At 43.0% G+C, this 18,378-nt stretch overlaps 1 protein-coding gene across 5 annotated transcripts in view; it reads left to right on the forward strand.

Moving 5' to 3' along the window:
* Positions 1 to 873: 873 nt before the first annotated feature.
* The window catches only part of LCOR (ligand dependent nuclear receptor corepressor), a 129,176-nt gene continuing 111,671 nt past the window's right edge, over positions 874 to 18,378 (forward strand). Inside the window, exon 1 of one of the 5 annotated variants that reach the window (XM_054035638.1) lies at positions 874 to 1,051. In XM_054035638.1, the coding sequence (XP_053891613.1) occupies positions 955 to 1,051 (97 nt within the window). In that variant the 5' untranslated portion in view covers positions 874 to 954. The remainder of the gene's footprint in view (positions 1,052 to 18,378) is intronic. The other 4 variants (XR_008445758.1, XM_054035631.1, XM_054035637.1 and 1 more) reach the window with 4 other exon arrangements.

Below are 18,378 nucleotides of genomic sequence, written 5' to 3' on the forward strand. Positions count from 1 at the left end.
GAAGTGTCCCTCTATTGACCGGTATAAGGCCGTGAAATGGAACCTCTCATACTTGTACGGGATGTGATTTGCTAGTAGCGGCAGCTCATTCTGGTGCCAGATTTGGCAGGACTGTGCTGAAGTCTATTTAGTTAGAGTCCTACCACCTGCCTCCTTTTGTCCGTCACTGGGGAATCGCCAGGAGCGGAAACCCAGGGACAAGCACTCAAAGGAGGAAGAAGCAGCTCCCCTGCCCCTAGAACTCGGTGACTGCCCAGGACTGTCACTTCCCGTTCGGGGGCACGAGCAGAACCGAGTGCCCGGCTCCAGAGTTGCAGCTCCCGGGCGGGAGCAGGGCAATGCCGGGTTCGGCTGCAGCGGCCTCCCGCCGGCCGGGGGCGGATTCACGACGGAAGGGCGGGGAAGGGCAGGCAGTTCGCTCCCGATGGGCTCATGGCGGAGCCGCTGGGAGAAAGCCGGGAGCGGGGAGGCCCGGAGCAGTGCCCAGGGCTGCTCGCCGGGGCCGCCTGAAAGGCGGTAGCGAAGCCGTGTGGGCGCTGGTCACCGCGGCGACTGGTCTGCTGCTGGCCCGCTGATGTGCTCCGCCGCCGAGCCCCCGCCCTGCCCTGCCCAGAGCTGGAGGCAGCTCCCCGCTGTCCCCTGGGGCGGCTCCTCGGCCCGGCTGCGGGGCGCAGCGCTGCACGTGCCGGGGAGCCGGGGGCGCGCGCTGCCCCTCGGGGCCTGGAAGGGCTCCCGGCCTCCATAGCGCGGCCCTGCTGGTGGGGCAAGGCGCCGCGCGCCGTCTCCATGGCAGCGGGGGCGAGCACGTGGCCTCCCCTCCCTCGGCCCCGGCTGGGCGGAGGCAGCCCCTCTCCGGCCGGGCGCGACGCGGCTGCCGTGACGCCGCGCTGCGTGGCGCGATGACGTGGCCAGCCGCGGCCGTGGGCGTGCCGGTGCGGGGCCCTCCCCCAGAAGATGGCGAGTCCGTGCGGGCGGCAGGAATGCTCCATTGAGAGGCGCGGCTTCCGCCACCAGCTCGACTCGTGGCGACACAAGCTCATTCACTGTGTAGGTGAGGGCTGGCGCGGGGAGGGGGAGCCCCCCGCCGCCCCCCCCCGCCGCGGCGCGCCCCTTCCTCTCCCCTCCCCCACCCCCACCCCCAGCGCTCGGAGACACAGCGCGCCCCTCCCCCCGCGGCCTCTCCCGCCCGCCCGCCCGGATTAGCTCCGTGCGCCGCCCGCCCCCTCCTTCCCCCGGGCCCGGGCCGGGCTGCGGCCTCCTCCCTGGGCCGCCCGCGCAGCCTGCGTCCGGGGGCGCGGCCTCTCTGCTCCTCAGCCCCCGCCGCCATCGGCGTGTGCGTCGGGGGACGCCCCCCGCCTCGGGTTCCGCAGGCCCGGCCCGTCTCCAGGCCGGGACCTCCCCAGCCGCCGTTTCCCGGACCCCTTTGTCGAGGAGGGGCCGGTGGGGGGAGGCCTGGGGCGCCGCTGGAGCTAACGCCCCCACGGGGTTCCGGCCGCAGCCCCAAACCTGCTCGCTCGCACGTGTTCCCTCGGGATTGATCCCCCCTTCGGGAAGAGCTGGAGCGGGGTCCTTACCTCGGCTACCCCCGATCGGCTCGCTCGCGGGACCAGGGCACTCATTTTTGTTATGGTCCCCTGGGGTGTGCGGCTCCCGTGCACCCTCCTGCGGACCGCACCCAGGGTTTGGGGGGCAGCTGAAGGCTGAAATGTGTTTCTTTTGGCATGGAGAAAAAAAACCCTCCTAATGTGTGTTGCTCTTGGAGCTTGTTAAACCTTGGTCTTGAACTTGATTGCCACGTTACCCCGAATTGTAGTGAGTTCCTTCAGAGTTCTGCGGGGAAACCTCATTACTTGTTTGCAAGAAATGGAGGCTCCATTGAATTAAAAATAGGAGGAACTCAGTTTTGCAAAATCTGAAGACTACTCTAGCCTAGAAGAAACAGCTCTTCTGTCATTTTTTCAATTTGTCTTCAATCTGCTTTGACTCTGCTACCTGTCTTATTCATTCAGATCATATTGCTTCCCTTGCGTAATATAAATTACTGGTCAGTAGATACAGTTTCTGGTGTATATGAAGCTCAGTGTTAGACACTTGCACAAGGGACACTTTTGAAATTTGAAAGAGTGCAAATGACTTCAGAATTAACATTAGAACCCTGCAACTGTGTGTCTGAAGCAGAATCCTTGTCTAGTTTGCCTGTCTATCCTTGCACCATAATACTAGTCCTGTTTCATGCTGGTTTTGATTGAATTCCTGAAATTTAACTGCCAAATGTATCTTATGTAGTGATAGTCACTTCAGCATATTGTAAACTGCATCTATTATAACAAAATGGTTTAATTTTTATTCTGATTTTAGCCCCTTCATTCATTGTATAGAGTGACTTGAATTCAAAGTCAAAAGTACCAACAAAAACATACCTTTTTCTCTATCATTATATATAAGAAGGATACATTATGGAGAGAAGGAATGGAGTCAGTTTAAGGTTATTGTAAAGTCATTGATTGGACCCAATATTCTGGCTCTTAATAGTCCTCATAAGAGTTAAAGGGACGTATAATTCTGCCTGTAAACATTCTTGTTACATAGTACTTATATAACAGTCCCTATGTGACTGTGACAGGGAATGGATCACTTGATGATTACCTGTTCTGTTTGTTCCCTCTGGGGCACCTGGTATTGGCCACTGTCGGAAGACAGGATATTGGGCTAGATGGATTTTTGGTCTGGCTCAGTATGGCTGTTATGTTCATATTTATTTTTTTTTCTTAAAAAAAAAAAAAAAAAAAGTCTAGTAGTTCCTTTTCATTTTGTGAGTAACCTTCTCCAGAGAAAGAAAAGTGCAGTCTCCATTTTTCAGTTAGAGATGGTCTTTCATAATACAGATACTAACAGCAGAAAGTGCAAGAACCCAGAAGTTAAGTTTGTATTTGTCTGAGCTCCCTGGGTAGCTAGTTTATCCCCCTTAAATCTACTTGCTTCACTATGTGTCTCCAGGACATCCTTAAGAAATTCTATAGCCTGATCCCTGAATTGATATTTTTATTCTTGTTTAATATATTCTCCCACATTTTCTAAACACAGGCCATCCTTTTTATTCTTCCAATATGTAAGTATGTCCATAATATGTCAGTGATTGCTCAGTATATAGAAGAACAGGAGTACTTGTGGCACCTTAGAGACTAACAAATTTATTAGAGCATAAGCTTTCGTGGACTACAGCCCACTTCTTCGGATGCATATATGCTCAGTATATGTAATCTGTAGTGAAACTTTCAGATTCACTTTAGTTCCTACTGAACAGAGTTAAATGTATTTTATTGTGAGGTAGTTCAGCATCCTAGTTTAGTATCTGGGCTTGGAAACATCATTGTGTGTTAGGATTTTTAGTGTAACAAAGCTGTTTGGTATATACCTGCTCACCGAATCCATGTGTGAGTGTATTTTATTTAAATAAAATGTTCAGGGCTTGAGAATATACCAGAGCCTATTAACTAGCAGCTAGTACAAACGATTAAATTGGGAGGTCCAAGGTTAATTAGCTGCTGACAAACTCATCTCTACTCCTGACTACTGGAACAGGGGGATGTTTGGATTTCTACCAGAATGATGTCTCTAGATCCTGCTTAGGAGCTTTCTTTTGGATCAGTCTCTGGATAACAGATGTCTGTAATTTGACAACTACCTTGCTGAAGTTCTATGGCCTGTGTTATACAGGTCAGACTTTATCATCATAGTGGTCCCTTTTGGCCTAGAATCTGTGACCCACCTCTCTCCTTCAACTGGATGTGTTCTGCCTTTTCCCTTTGCCACAAACCTGCCTGGCTTCTGGGGGACCATTATACTCTTCCTTTCTGGCTGCACCATGTATGAGGGAGCGGGGTGCCTTCCTCTCCTTATCTTACATTTTTTGGATCATCCTTGAATAGCTTCAGTGCTGCTCTCTGGTGCTTCTCAGAGCTTTCCTTAACAGCTGCATAGTGAAACTAAGAAATGTCTGGGCAATTCTATTGCTGCAGTTCCAAATCTTGTGGGTTTCAATGAGACTGCTGAAAATCGTACCTGTTTCATTCTGCTGCTGCTTGGGAAAGCTATGAGAAGTCAGGTAATGGAGCTGTCTGCAGACTCAAAGAAAACATAGCATTGGGGCACATTTAGAATGTTCTTAGCAACCATAAGTGGTAGAAACTTTTTAAAAAAATAAGCACTTAAATTCTCCAGGGATTGGTAATATTGGTTCCCTTCAGTCCCCTCTTGGTCCTCCCTCACCCTTTATTAATTGATAGGTGTGGTTTGGTATGTTTTTTTCCAGTCCCTGTGACTGTTTACAAGAGAGGCTATGGAGGAAATTGTTAATTACTAAGTTGACGCGGTTTTTTTGGAGCTAAAGTACAAAAAACATTTTGTAAAAAGTCCAAAGTATAACAGCGTGAAGTGGCTTTTATCTTGATGGCAGTATGCCAGAAATAGTTTGAACCTCAAATTGATCAGTTTTATGAGACCTCAGACGTGCCCTTTTCCTAACACGTACCTAGCATAATTTCTGTCTGTTCATATGAATAGAAATTGTAATTCCTTTATTTTAACTTCTTACAAGTGATGAAGGCCTCACTACTATTCATGATATCCAACTGAAATTGCACTGGAGGTATAAAAACCCAACTTTAAATACATAAATACATTTAGGGGTAACTTATCAGCCATAAATGGGTTGTATACAGCCTGTGTTCAGAAGCTGATCTTATTCTGCTGTGATAATTCCATGATCTTAATATTATAATAATCTTTATAGGAACTAAATACTTTATTGGAGAAAAAAAAAGGAAATATCTACTTTGAGGGTTTCTGAAGCACCTATCACCTTGGTAGCTGAGTGAATCTTATGTGGACTAGTGTTCTATTAGCAGCATCAGTCCAAAAAGAGAGTAGTTTGATAACAGTCCACAGAGCTTGATATCCAGAAAGCACTAAGAGGCTAGCAATGCATTTGGCCCCCCTATTGAGTACTAGGTTGTAATTCAGTCAAGGAGTCAGTCTATAAGAATGCTGCTATACAAGGCTTGAAATAGATAGATAATCCACTAGTTCTGTTTAAGCAATGGTGTTACATTGGTAACTTGAAAGAAACTCTTTCCATTATAAGAATAATTGATCTGGAATTTATGATGTGGAAGTATCTTGGCTTGTGTATATGTTTCAGTGTTAAAAGCAAACTTAGCTGTTTGGATTCTAAGCTGGTATGCAACATTGAATTTACTCCCATTTTTATTGCTGGGAAAGTGCTGTGACCTAAGTTCCTTCATATGAATAGAATTTGCATAGCAGTAGACATTTGGAAGTTTAGCTGCCTAAGATGTAAGCATAGGTTTTATGAGGTGTGTATTACATGCTCCTTCTATTATTTAGCAGAAAGCATTAAAAGCCAATAGTACTAATAAAGAGAAAGTATACAAGATCTGAATAGTTCTGAAACAATTCTTATGGCTTCTAGTCTTGCCTGTCATTGAGATATTTGGTTTATTTTGTGTCCATATGTGATATCACAACTGATCGGGATGAACTAATAAACTGCTGCTTCATAATATAGGACAGTTGGAGGCATCTTAAGGTTTTCTTATGCAGTTTAGAAAGCAATTTGACTCAGTGTTAGTGCAGTTCCAGTACAAATGAAGCAAAATTGCAGCTTATTTTTTAGTGAAGAATTACATTAGTTATATTACTGGTAGTGATGGAAAATTCATGGAATAATTTGCTTTTAATCAACAGCTGGAATATGGGTAAGAATAAAGTGTAAACTTAGGGTTTGCCTACATTTTGTCATCTGCTTCTCCCCACCCCACAGTGTACACAGTCCATCTATACTACCTTTGGACTAGGGCAGGGGTTCTCAAACTTCACTGCACTGCAACCCCTTCTGACAGCAAAAATTACTACATGACCCCAAGAGAGGGGACTGAAGCCATGCAAGCCCCACCGCCCCGGACAGGGGGGCCAAAGCTGAAGCACAAGCCCCACTGCCCAGCATTGAAGCCCTGGGGTTTTGGCTCTGGGTGGTGGGGCTCAGGCATCTGCTTTGGTCCTGGGCCCCAGCAAGTCTAACACCAGCCCTGGCAACCCCATTAAAACAGGGTTGTGACCCACTGTTTGAGAACTGCTGGACTAGGGGAACCCAGACTGGTGCAAATCACTTTTTACACCAGTGCAATGCATTTACACTAACAGTTTGCATTAGTGCAGCTAGATACACCAGTACCCCCCTCAAAAAAAAAAAAAAAAAAAAGCCCCAGTGTAGACAAGTCTGTGGTTATCACTTGGTATAAAAGCAGAACTTAGTTTGATTAGTTGCTGAAATGATCACTGTGTTCAGGTATGAAGCATATATTAACCTTCAGAATTTCTCTAATGCTGTGCTTTGGTTCAGAATGTTTATTAATTGTAATTAGGATACATTTTTTAGTTCTAGCTTACAGAGAATATTGAGTGGGGAGGTTTATAGCACCTCTGTGTTTGGCGCTGGTGCAATTGCTACTGAAATACTGTCTAGGTGTGGTGTACACAATTCAAGAAAGATGTCGAAAAATTAGAGAGGGTTCAGAGAAGAATCGCAAGAATGATTAAAGGGTTAGAAAACTTGCCTTATGAGAGACATAAGGACCTCGATTTGTTTAGTTTAACAACAAGAAGGTTAAGTGGTGACTTGATCAGTCTATAAGTATCTGTATGGGGAACAAAAAATTGATCATGGGCTTTTCAATCTAGCAGAAAAGGTATATTAAGATATAACAGCTGGAAGTTGAAGCTAGACAACTTCAGGCTAGAAATAAGGGATGAATTTTTGATGGTGAGGATAACGAATCATAGGAACAACTTACCAAGGGTTGTGGTAGGTTCACCCTCACTGGTTGTTTTTCTGAAAGATCTACTTTAGTTCAAACAGGAATTAATTGAGGTAAGTCTTGTGACCTGTGTTGTACTGGAAGTCAGACAGAGATGATCACGGTGATCTTCTGCCTTATAATCAGTTTGACTTACTGTACCTACGTCTTTTTGTGAAAGGTATGGCAGACTGATCTAAAATTATTCATATTTCATCAAAAACTCCTAAGCAGTGGAGTTAGTAGAAAAATCTTGCTATCTAGCTGTTTTAACCTTCAGTGTGATTGGAAGAATGATACGTAACTAAGGAATAGGACTGGGAGTTAGAATTAGGAATAAAACCCAGATCTACTACAAATTTGCTTTTTGATCCTGAATAAATTGCTTCAGCTCTGTGCATCCATTCCCTCATCTGCAAAATGAGGGCAAATTCTTGCCTCTCAGCGATGCTGAAACTTAATTTGCTAACCTATGTAACATAAGGTAGAAGGCATTCTCAGTGGAAATTATTTTCTTCAGAAGTGCCCTCTTCAACCCACGCTGACCTCACAACTGTATTTCAAACATGAAAAATCACTCGACAGGCCAAAACATGTTTACAGCAAGATACCTTGAGCTGGTTTAAAACCTCTCACACAGGTGGTCTGCTTCTCGAGTCCTATGATGATTGCCCCACATTCCTGGCTGTTGCAAGTCCTGAAATTCACCCCAGATCATGGACCAGGTCAAATAACTTGCTTTATTAAATATTAACAAAACGTATATCTTAAGTCAAGTAACTGTTTCGTACATGTTATTGCTGTAATTTGGGAGGTGTTCTGAGGCTGGAAAAGGATTGCATTGCAGGACAAAGCTTTGTCTCTAGTTTAATTTTAACTAGGGGTTGGTGAAATACAAATTTCATCCACATTTACTATAGAATTTCCAAAATAATCACATTATTCTATTTTTGTACACATTGGAAAAATACTCTAAAATTAGATAGTATCTTGCCCTGTTCTTCCATACCAGTCATACAGTAAAGATTTACAAGACTGTAAGCAGCTGCTATACACTTCTAAACGAACATCTATAACAAGAAACATGGAATCCTCTGATTTTTTTTAAAGACAACCTTTGATGGGATTTTTTTACTAAGAAATAGCAGTGTTAATCCCAACACCTATTATGTATAGAAATATAATCTTCTGATTTTAATTAGTAAGTTTGCTATAACTAAAAATGGATGAACAGTCCCCTATTCTGGTCCTTGTAGTTATCTTTAAATCCCCACTGCACATTAGTTAAATATGTTGGCTTTAGTAGTAATGTACTGCCACCTTAAAATACTTTGTATCAAGACAAATAGTGTCTTGGGTCTTGTCTATACTGAGAATTTTAGTGTGTTCCTCCCTCCCCCTCCCCCCCCATGGTAACTAATGATGGGAATAGCATTCCCTGAAATTCTCATTCTAGACAAGGCCTTAAAAAGACAAGAATTTAGCATGGTTTTAAGAAATGTAGCTTTTTTTTTTTTACATTTATATGAAACAATACAGTAGGTAATTGCATTTCTTTTATGTGAATTTTCAATCCTTGCTTTTGTCTTCCAGTTTTAATTGGTTCCTTTTTCTCTGTCCCTTCATCTTATTTTCATTTCCTGTACTTTGTACTTTCATGTTTATTGTGCACTGAACAATTTTAACAACAAGTTTTTGCTATCCTGCTGAATTATAAGCACATGTGGTAGATAGGATTTTTTTTATAAATACCATGGTGATAAATGTTAGATACCTAGATTATAATCCCTATTTTAAATTGGTGACATAATTCTTGATTAAAAAATAGTCCTGGGTTAAAACTTCCTGTATTTCCCTTCAGGTCAAAGGTAAATGAAAATAAAAAGCCGAGTTAAAGCTTCAGTAGTTGGAGAGAGTGGTAATGGTAGGACACTTTTTTGAATGTTTAAGGAAGTGTCTAGTGCTTAGAGCACAGGAGTTGAGGGCTCTGTTTCCAGCTATCTAAAGTACTTCAGGATCTCTGGTTTAAGAGTAGAGGTTTTGTGGGGTTAAACTTACAAAACACTTTCCCTAATCCCCTGTTTTCAGATGCTTACAACTCTGACAAAAAATGGAGCACCTTTTTCCTTTTACATTTGAGGCTGAGGTTTGAAAATTACGATCTGGTGTGGAAATAGTCCTCAGTGGGGACCTCTGCACAGTCCTGTTCCAGAGGAAACTAGTTTGGATTTGGGAATTATGGGAGTCTGACAATTATGTACTAAACATCAGGGCTCAAAACGCTCAATATCGTCTCGCCTGAAGACGAAGCCTGCTAGTTTGAGTAAAATGCACCTGTTTCTCCATTAGCCCTCTTTTCCCCCCAGACCTATTAAACTTACATAATCACAGCTTCACTTCTTCCCCAATCTTTTCTGCCTTTCTGTGTTATGTCATTCCTGACATACTCTTGTTAATAAATTCTATTTCCCTTCTAAGTACACAGATTTGAATTCTCCCCATCCTGCTAAATACATGTATTTGGGGTTGTCCTCGTGTCTCCCTCCCAATGCTAGTGAATCCTCTTCCATTGTCTTCTTCCTCTGCCCCCCAAATTTTGGGTTACCTCTCGATTCTCACCACGGAATGAATACTGGGCTCTTCATTAACCCACCGCCTATAAACTAACGCTAGTCCTCCAGGACATCTGGAAAGTCCTGCCTTTTAGCAACTGTTCTCTGTATGGACCACTTTGCTCCTGGTTCCCCTTCTTTTCTGGGAATAGCAGTAAGAAGTTTCCTACTTTCCTCTTCAGAGAAGTGGGTGTGTCTGCTACTCCATTTCTGTATTTTCCTATAAAAGGGCAGTAGTTCCTGCTACTGCTCTCTGCGTTTTCACTCCCCACTCCCAGAAAAGCAAGCAGTTTAGGGCTTCTCTGCTTCCTGCCTGTTTCCTCTCCTGCTGATGAAGCAACAGTGGCTTGGGCTGCTCCACTCCTTACTTTCCCACTCCAACCCCGGGAGTGGCTTCTTGCCCCAATTAAGCCCACCCTGAGGTAAAATTTCTGCTTGTCCTGTGGCCTTATCTACACTTAAAATACACCCATTTTTCATATAATGATGAAGCTAACACATGATAGCTAACATGGTACATTTCAAGTGTAGATAGGCCATGTCTTAGGATTCACTTTGACCACCTACTTTGAGGTAAAACTACAATTTGTCCTGCTTACACTGTAGTGTTACAACTTGTTAGATCTTACTGTAAAAACACCAGCTTTTCTGAGTGTAGCCATGGCCTGAGAATCAGTTTTGCAAGCCCTACTGAGCATACACACTAGGAATTTTTTGCAGAATTTGGTAAGCACACATTAACGATGCACGGACTGTGTTTGTAGCAAACTTAGCTTTGTTGTGAACTGGGTTGTACTCCTCAGTACTGAATTGGGCTGGACAAAGCTTAAAATAGTCTAGAGTGTGGCAAATGGTCCCCTTCTGCTTTCCTCACCAAGTTGCTGTTAGCGAATGTACTAGATTCGGAGCCACAAGATCCTGAGTTCTTATTTTCACTGCTGACTTTGTCTTCCTCAAGTGCAAATCTAGGCAAGGGCTGGTTCAGGTCTCCATCTTCAGGATAGAGGAGTTGAGTTCTGTGTCGTTCACTGAAGAAGTTTCATTCTGTATTTTACAAACTGAATCTTGGTTGGCTGTGTGGACGTTGGAGTCTGTGATGAGGTGTTTTCAAAGAGCAGGGTTGGCCCTGATGTTATTACCCAGCTGCTGTTGTGACGAATATACACCATTTTAACTGTTGCCCCTCACCTCAATCTGCTCTAGTTAGCTGGTGCCGTGTGGAACATATCAAGTGCTTTGTGATGAAAGGTGCTACATAAAGTTCAACTGTTACAAAGTATATTCATGTGTAGGTGAAGTATTCTACCTCACTAGTCGTCAGTTTATTGGGATTTTTTTCTGGAACATCAGTTTAGCATAAAGGTAGTCAATAATGATTATTGTTGTTTAATTGGTACTAGCTGAATTTGTTAGTGTGCCAAGTGATTTGATGGTGGATAACCACATGTTATATATTATCATTCTATTGTGTTTAATACACAAGATGGCAATAAAGATTGAGGAAGTAGATCTTCTTTGGTGCTCAAAAGGCCTTTCTCGAGGTTGGCTGGATTCAAGAGGATTTATCAAGAAATGTGGCGTTCCGATAGTCTTCTAGCAAAATAGTTCCAGATTATGAAATTTGCATATAAGGCAGATGCACTTTTACAGGCCAGTAGAGCTTTAGAGTCCTGCAAACCAAAACTCCTTTTGAGTCCATCAACCTTGTTTCTTTAACCATCCTCCTCTCCCCTAAACTTAACTACCACACAGACCAATTATGAGTTGTGTTCTCAGTCTAGCCACAGATCAGTCAGAGCTGGCACAACTTTCTTCATTCCAGCCCAGTAATCTTTTTCCCCGATAGCATGTTTCCCGAGTTCAAGAGGAACAGTTTCTTAGCCAGGTTTCAGAGTGGTAGTCGTGTTAGTCTGTATTAGCGAAAAGAACAAGGAGTACTTGTGGCATCTTGGACACTAACAAATTTATTAGAGCATAAGCCACTTTAGCCCACTCCTTGTTCTAGTTTTTTAGCCAGTGATCTGAGGCCTCCAGGCTTCTTGGAAGGAGCATACTGGGAGATCTACAAATTGAAGTAGAAAAAACAATGGTGTTGTGCGATTGGGCCCAATTGGATTCCTTTATATGTCCTTAACAAAGTGCTTGCCTAGCTTCTTAGAGGCTGGGTTAATCCAGACATGTTTGGCAGCTATTGTCTGTCATGAACTAGCTGAATGTTGGTGAGTCTTTCTTCTGTCTCAAGTTCAGGTGATGCTTGGCACTCTTGAACCTCTCTCATTAGAAAGCCTCCTGTGTTGTGGTATGTTAATATGATCCTGATAAAACTGATGAAATCTTCTTTTCAGCCCCTCTTTAGATGAAATCTCAAATTTATTAAATGAGAAGATTTTCAGAAATGACTTGAGTCGCATTTTGCTTTTTGCTTCTCTTCTCCCCCCTCCTCCCCCCCCCCCCAATTTGGCAAAACTAAGGAAGCTAAAGATGAACTGCAGTCACTTTTTATCTTTACATCTGTTTTATGACTTATAAAGATACTCCTAATCTTTCTGAACAGACAAACCTATTTTTCCCTACCTTACTGGAAACCAGAATAGTGATGTCACCTGATCTCTGGCTCTCCCTCCCCAATCTGAAGAGAGGCACTGCTGGAACTTGGATCACATGAGTCTTTAACATCACTTGTGAGATCCTTTTAAGAAAGATATTGGTAGAATCATCAGAAAAGAGAAGTGAACCTGATAACCCCAACTTAAATTTTCTTGCTTGTGGTTTTTCTTTGAAAAACATCTACAGCTTTCTTTTGGCAATTATTCTTAGTTTACAAGATCTGATCACTAGCATCTTTCCTGATATTTATTCTAAGATTTCTCTTGGTCAATTTGTTCCTATTGCTCCTAATTATCCACCCTTATACTACTTTTTAATTCCTCTTCCCTGGGGTTGCAGTTTTTAAATACTTAAATCGAATGGGTATGATTTGGGTTCTTACACCACAACCACATCTGGTATCTCTTTCACCTTAATTGTTCAACTAAGTTCTAAATCATTCGGTACGATAAGTTTGTTATGCTTTACAGAATATAGGGAGCATGAAAGAGCTGAGGGTCTGAAAAGGAGTGTAATAAGAAATCATGACTGAGATGTGGGCAGTGTCGGAGCTGTGCAGTACTTTAAAGACAAGTCTTAGGGAATTTGATGTGTGAGGTCAGCCAGCTATATAGGATCATTATGACAATGAAGTATCTTAAATCTGTTGGAAAAAATACAGTGGTGTACTTGAGTACCATGCAAATATGTTAAAACTGTTGTATATGTGAGGGAGCAGAGTTGAAGTAGTATGTACAACATTTTATTGATTGAGTGCTTAGCTGTGCTTGCTACCTTAGTATTAAGGTATATTAATTTTTGATAGAATTTAATGGAATTCCATAATTTGATGAATACTAGATTTTGATGGAATTTCCTATGTTCTTTGGGGGGGGAGGAGAATCCATAATGTGGAGCTATATCTTAGAATCATAGGATTAGAAGGGACCGCAAGGGTCATCTAGTCTAAACCCCTGCTGAGATGTGGGATTTGTGGTGTCTAAACCATCCAACCTCCTTTGGAAAACCTCCAGGGAAGGAGCTTCCACAAGTTCCCCATGGCAGTCTGTTCCGTTGTCCTACTCTTATTACAATTAGGAAATTTTTCCTGAGATTGAATCTAAATCTGCTGGGCTGTAGTTTGAACCCATTGCCTCTTGTCATTCCCTCTGTGGCAAGAGAGAACAACTTTTCTCCATCTTTTTGATGGCAGCCTTTCAAGTATTTGAAGGCAGATCTCATGTCCCCCCTCAATCTCTTCTTTTCCAAACAAAACATAGCCAATTCCTTCAGCCTTTGCTCATAGGGCTTGCATTCTATCCCTTTGATCATCTTTGTCGCTCACCTTTGGATCCTTTCTAGTTTCTCTGCATCCTTTCTCTACATTGGTGACCAAAATTGGACACAGTTCTCCAGCTGAGGCTTAATTAGAGTAGAGTGGTACTGTCATCTCCTGTAACTTGCATGCTATGCCTCTGTTAATGCAACCTGAGATTGCATTTGCTTTTCAGTCTCCCATTGCTGACTCATGTTGAAATTGGGATCCACCACAACTCCCAGATCCTTCTCAGCAGTGCTGCTGCCAAGCCAGTTATCCTCCATTCTGTATTTGTGCATTTCGTTTTTCTTCCCTAAGTGTAGCACTTTACATTTGTCTTTATTGAATTGTATTTTGTTGTCCATAGCCCAGTTCTCCAATTTGACAAGATCCCTCTGAATGTTAGTTCTATCCCCCAAAGTGCTGGCATCCCTCCCCCTTTCCCCAGCTTTGTGTTTTCTGGAAATTTGATCAGTATGCTCTCTCTTCCTACATCCAGGTCGTTAATAAAGATGTTTAACAACACTGGACCCAGAACAGATCCCTGTGGAACCCCACTTGAGACCTTCCTCCAATTTGACATCATTCCATGAATAGTTACTTTTTGTTTGCGGTTGTTTAACCAATTCTGTATGCACTTAATGGTAGTTCCGCCAAGACTGCATTTCTCCAACTTCCTTATCAGAATGTCATGGGACACTGTCAAAAGCCTTGCTGAAGTCCAGGTATATTATGTCCATTGCATTCCCCTTATCCACCAAACCAGTTATCTTGTCACAGAAATATGGTAAGAAGTTATGGAAATCAGGGTCCCAAAGACCTCACAGGCGCATCTCTTGAACATCTTAGGAAGTCCACTGAAGAAAGACCCTCTCCTGTGAACCTATTGTAGCTTTTATCTTACAAGATGCACAGTGAGACAGGCAAGAGTTCCTTTCTCTTTCATTGCACACTAAAAACTCTTCTTGTCTTAGCTAATGCAGGCTATACTGTGTCTTTCTGTCTCGCTTTCTTAGCTGTGCACTTTGAACTCTAAGAACTCTGTACAGAATGCACTGAGCATGCATAGAATGTTTCCTTAACAGGTCATAACTGTCAAAATGAAACCAATTTTCACCAGAACACTCTAAGAGACTTCTCAATGAGGGCTATTCCCATGCCAAATTTAAACTTTCTAGCCACAGCTGTTTTGGAGCGGTTTTTACTTTTTTTTTTAATAAAAACTGATATTTTTAAATAGGGGATAAGCACACCCCATTTTCCTTGTATTCTAACAGCTGAACTACTTATGAGCAAACTTTGCAGTAAAATTCACCTTTTTGGGTAGAGATCAACTGTGGAGAACTTAGTTTCTGAAAGTTTCACCTTTCAAGCTGAATGGAAGTATTTATGTAACCATAACTACTTTGATCACTGCTGTACTCTCTGTAATGAGGACCTCGTGTATTCCATGTGAAACTTTCCATGGCATCCACCCCTTGCCATGGAATTATGCTCTTGAATCTAAAGCTTTCATTAAAACTTATCCCTTATGGTTGCAAAGAAAACCTGAGCTGAGTCTAAACCGATGGAGTGTCATCACTTTGCATCTGGAGGTAGTTTGAAACAATGGCTCGACAAAGGGATATTGACTTTCTAACCTAAAGATGATTTTAAATGTCGCCGTTTCACAGATGGTTTCAGCAGATATATCCAGTTAGTTTGGGATTGTGGAATAGGTACTATTGTGCTACCATATGTCAAAAGCCCAATTACCCAAACTTCCACCTTCACTCTGACAACTTCTACAGCACACTTACGCATTGTTCTACATTTTTATATTAACAATCTAAACAGTGTATAGGGTAATTGCATTGAATGACTTAATCAGTTTCATATTTGATTAAAAGATGCTTTTTAAAAATTAGACTTGTGGAATTGAAGTCTAACTTGTGATGGTATGTATGGGTCATTGACTATGATGAACAGATTAAGGACTACTGCTTCAAATTTGCTCATCTTTCTGCTATTAATGTACTCTGAATTGAATTCCCTATTCAGAATAAGAGGAGGGTACAGAGGACTTGAAGATTACTCAGCGCTACTAGTTAGGGTAAAAGATACCTATGCTACACTTCAGTGCACCATCTGCCCCCACATCTTTCCATCCCCAGCCATACTGCAGCAAAGCTACGCCTCTTACAGCGTAAAGGCATATGATACTGCATACGTGCCTGACATGTTACAATTAAATGAACTTTTTATTTAATACTTTTAAAAGTGTATAACTTGCATCTCTTCTACTACTATTCCCTCCCTGGCTTCCCTCCACTTCCTTATATATAAGATCCTGATGTATGTCTTCCTGAATTGTCTTCAGCCTCTCTGCCTTCATTTCCTACACTGTGTTCTCCACCTCCTCCTTTCTTCTTCTGTCCCCCTCCCTAAAAAAAACCAAACTTTTTTCTCTCAATACAATATTTTTCTACCATTCTTTCTCTCTTCCCATCAGTGCACACCTCCCTCACTCTCCTATCTACTTGCAGTGGTCTACAATAAAATGTTTGTTTGGATGTGATGGTGAATAATTGAGCTAGCAGATACAATGCTGACTGTGACTTAAGTCACTGCAGACCAGGACAAACTGTGTTCAGCATTGTCTAACCAGTCCATAAAAAAGCTTTGAAGAACAGCAGCTCTCCTCGCTTTCCCACTCAAAAAGGGCAGAGGCATCAGGCTGCAGTAAAAGGCTCCTAACCTGCATGCAGTTGAGGAGGTTGGTTGAGCAGGTTGCATGGAAATTTCCTTTGGTGAGACCACACCAGAATGAGTGCTATGGGACTATGGGCATAAGCTTCTTCTCTCCCCGCCCCTCCCCCCAAAAAAAAGCCCCCTCCTGCCTCTTCCATAGATATTGGGACTCCTTTTCTCACAGCCTGCAGAGCAAGCAGGAAAGTTTCACTGAATCATTCTTGAATCTCAGGGAGAGGCAAGGTACCCCCATAGCAACCAGGAGGAAGAAATTCATGTTCCCAGCCAGCAACTAGACAAGATCCATGCTGAGACAGTTGATACAACAGAGCATCCCACTATTTACTTGAGGCCTCTGCTGCCATGAAAGATGCCAGCTCCTACAACCTTTGTTATAAACAAATTGTCTCCAGTGGCTCCAGCTTCTCATTCTGTGTGGCCAGTCCTCACTCAGCCAGGACCCAGCAGCAGGGAATATGGGGTGAAATGATTGATCCCCTTCCCAGAGAGACTATCTCCCCTTCCAGTCTCTGGGGTCCTGAAGGAGGTGCTAAGGAGTTTACTTTTTTCCTTAGGAAGACATACCTGCAGACAGTCTTTTCAATCTCCTTGGTAACTCACACTCCCTGTCCCAGGGCCCCCTACCCTTTTCTCTTAGGGGTTTGGCCTAAGGACTGGTGAAGGATATTGTTCACAATTACTCTTAAAGGGACTTAAGCTCTTAAACCTCTAAAAAGGAGATCTCTTCAGCTGAAGCATTGAGGGCGTTACCATAGACTTTCAATTAAGCTACCCAGAAATAGCATGAATTGGGGGAGGGGGTGTCCAACTTCACAAGTACTATATATATATATATATAATATGAAACGCCAAAAAATAAAACTTGCAAAGTTGAAGAGCTGCCTAATTCTTCCTCCCCTGGTTTGAGGGTGTAATTAAGGTGGAGTGGGAATTTCCCCTGCTAGCCTCTTTTATCGCTGCATGTAACCTGCTGGCCCCTTTAATCGCTGCATGTAACCTCACAGCTAGTGTGGATGCAGTGTGCCTTTCACTAACTAGCTACATGTACCCTACATGCTGCTGCAAGTATAGGCAAAGTCTCAGAGGAAGTTGACAGATGTCTCTTTCACCTGAGGTTTCGATACTAGAATTATAAAGGACACACATCAGGGCAAAGTCAGCTGATGCAAAGGACAGTCTAATGGTTTTTTAACAAGATGGGCTAACCATGGGCCTCAAGGCCAACACTTTTTGCAGAAACAAGTCAGTGACTGCAGGTATATTGCTCTGTAAGAAACCCACATGACTGTTACTTAATGGATTCTTGAGGACTGCCACTCTTAGTCCTCTGGCAATACACAGGTTCCTGTTATGACCTTGATTGATGGGCTACAAATCCTAATGAATCTCCTTTCAGTTTCATAACTGTAGGTCTCTTCCTTTTTTCTCTGAAAGTATCTTGTCTACTTACCACCTCCTTGCCCAAGAGGGTTTTGGGGCATAGGCCGCCATCAATGAAACCTCTGTTACATGTCTGTCACTGGTAATACTGTAAATTAACTGGGCCTCCATCCCTAAGGACACCACAGTCTTCTTCATATGGTAGGTGGTATTGTTCTTCCGGTTGAATCCAAATATCCTAAGGAAATAAAAATGCACAGATTAGATGTGAACAGCCCCCTCTTCTTCCGATGCTCCTGTTTGTGGGCAAACTCGCCTCAGTTCCTTCTCAACGGTCCCTGGCTAGAGACAGAGCTTTGATCCTTAACCTCTTTAGAATTGTTAATCTTTAGCTACCTGTTCAAGCTGCTTTTTTTTCATTTATCTTTTATGTGGCTGCCTTAAAAAATAAATACAATGAAAAAGGAAAATTATTTTGTTCTTTCTTTGACCCCCTGTCTGGACAGAGTATCAGGGTATGCCCAGCTCCCCTAGAGTTCAAGAAATGTCTCAGTTGCAAGGAATCTATCCCAGTGACTGATGGACATGCTCAGTGCATCTGCTGCTTGGGAGAAAAACATATTCCGTAGAAGTGTGGTTTGTGTCAGCTACTGAAGTCCAGATCCAGAAAGCTTAGAGAACAGAGGCTCAAACTCCTACTTATGGAGGCAGTCTTTCAATTATCTGAGCCGCATCAAGACCCTGGTCGGTGGGAAACCTCACCCCAACTCTTTACTAAGGGAAGTGAACCCGAGAAGATCTCCACACGCCACTCATGTAAGGCTGCTAAAAAAGGGCCGTGAGTCCCCACAGCAAG

The sequence above is a fragment of the Malaclemys terrapin genome, chromosome 7 (genome assembly GCF_027887155.1).
Source record: "Malaclemys terrapin pileata isolate rMalTer1 chromosome 7, rMalTer1.hap1, whole genome shotgun sequence".
Classification (NCBI taxonomy): Eukaryota; Metazoa; Chordata; order Testudines; family Emydidae; genus Malaclemys; species Malaclemys terrapin.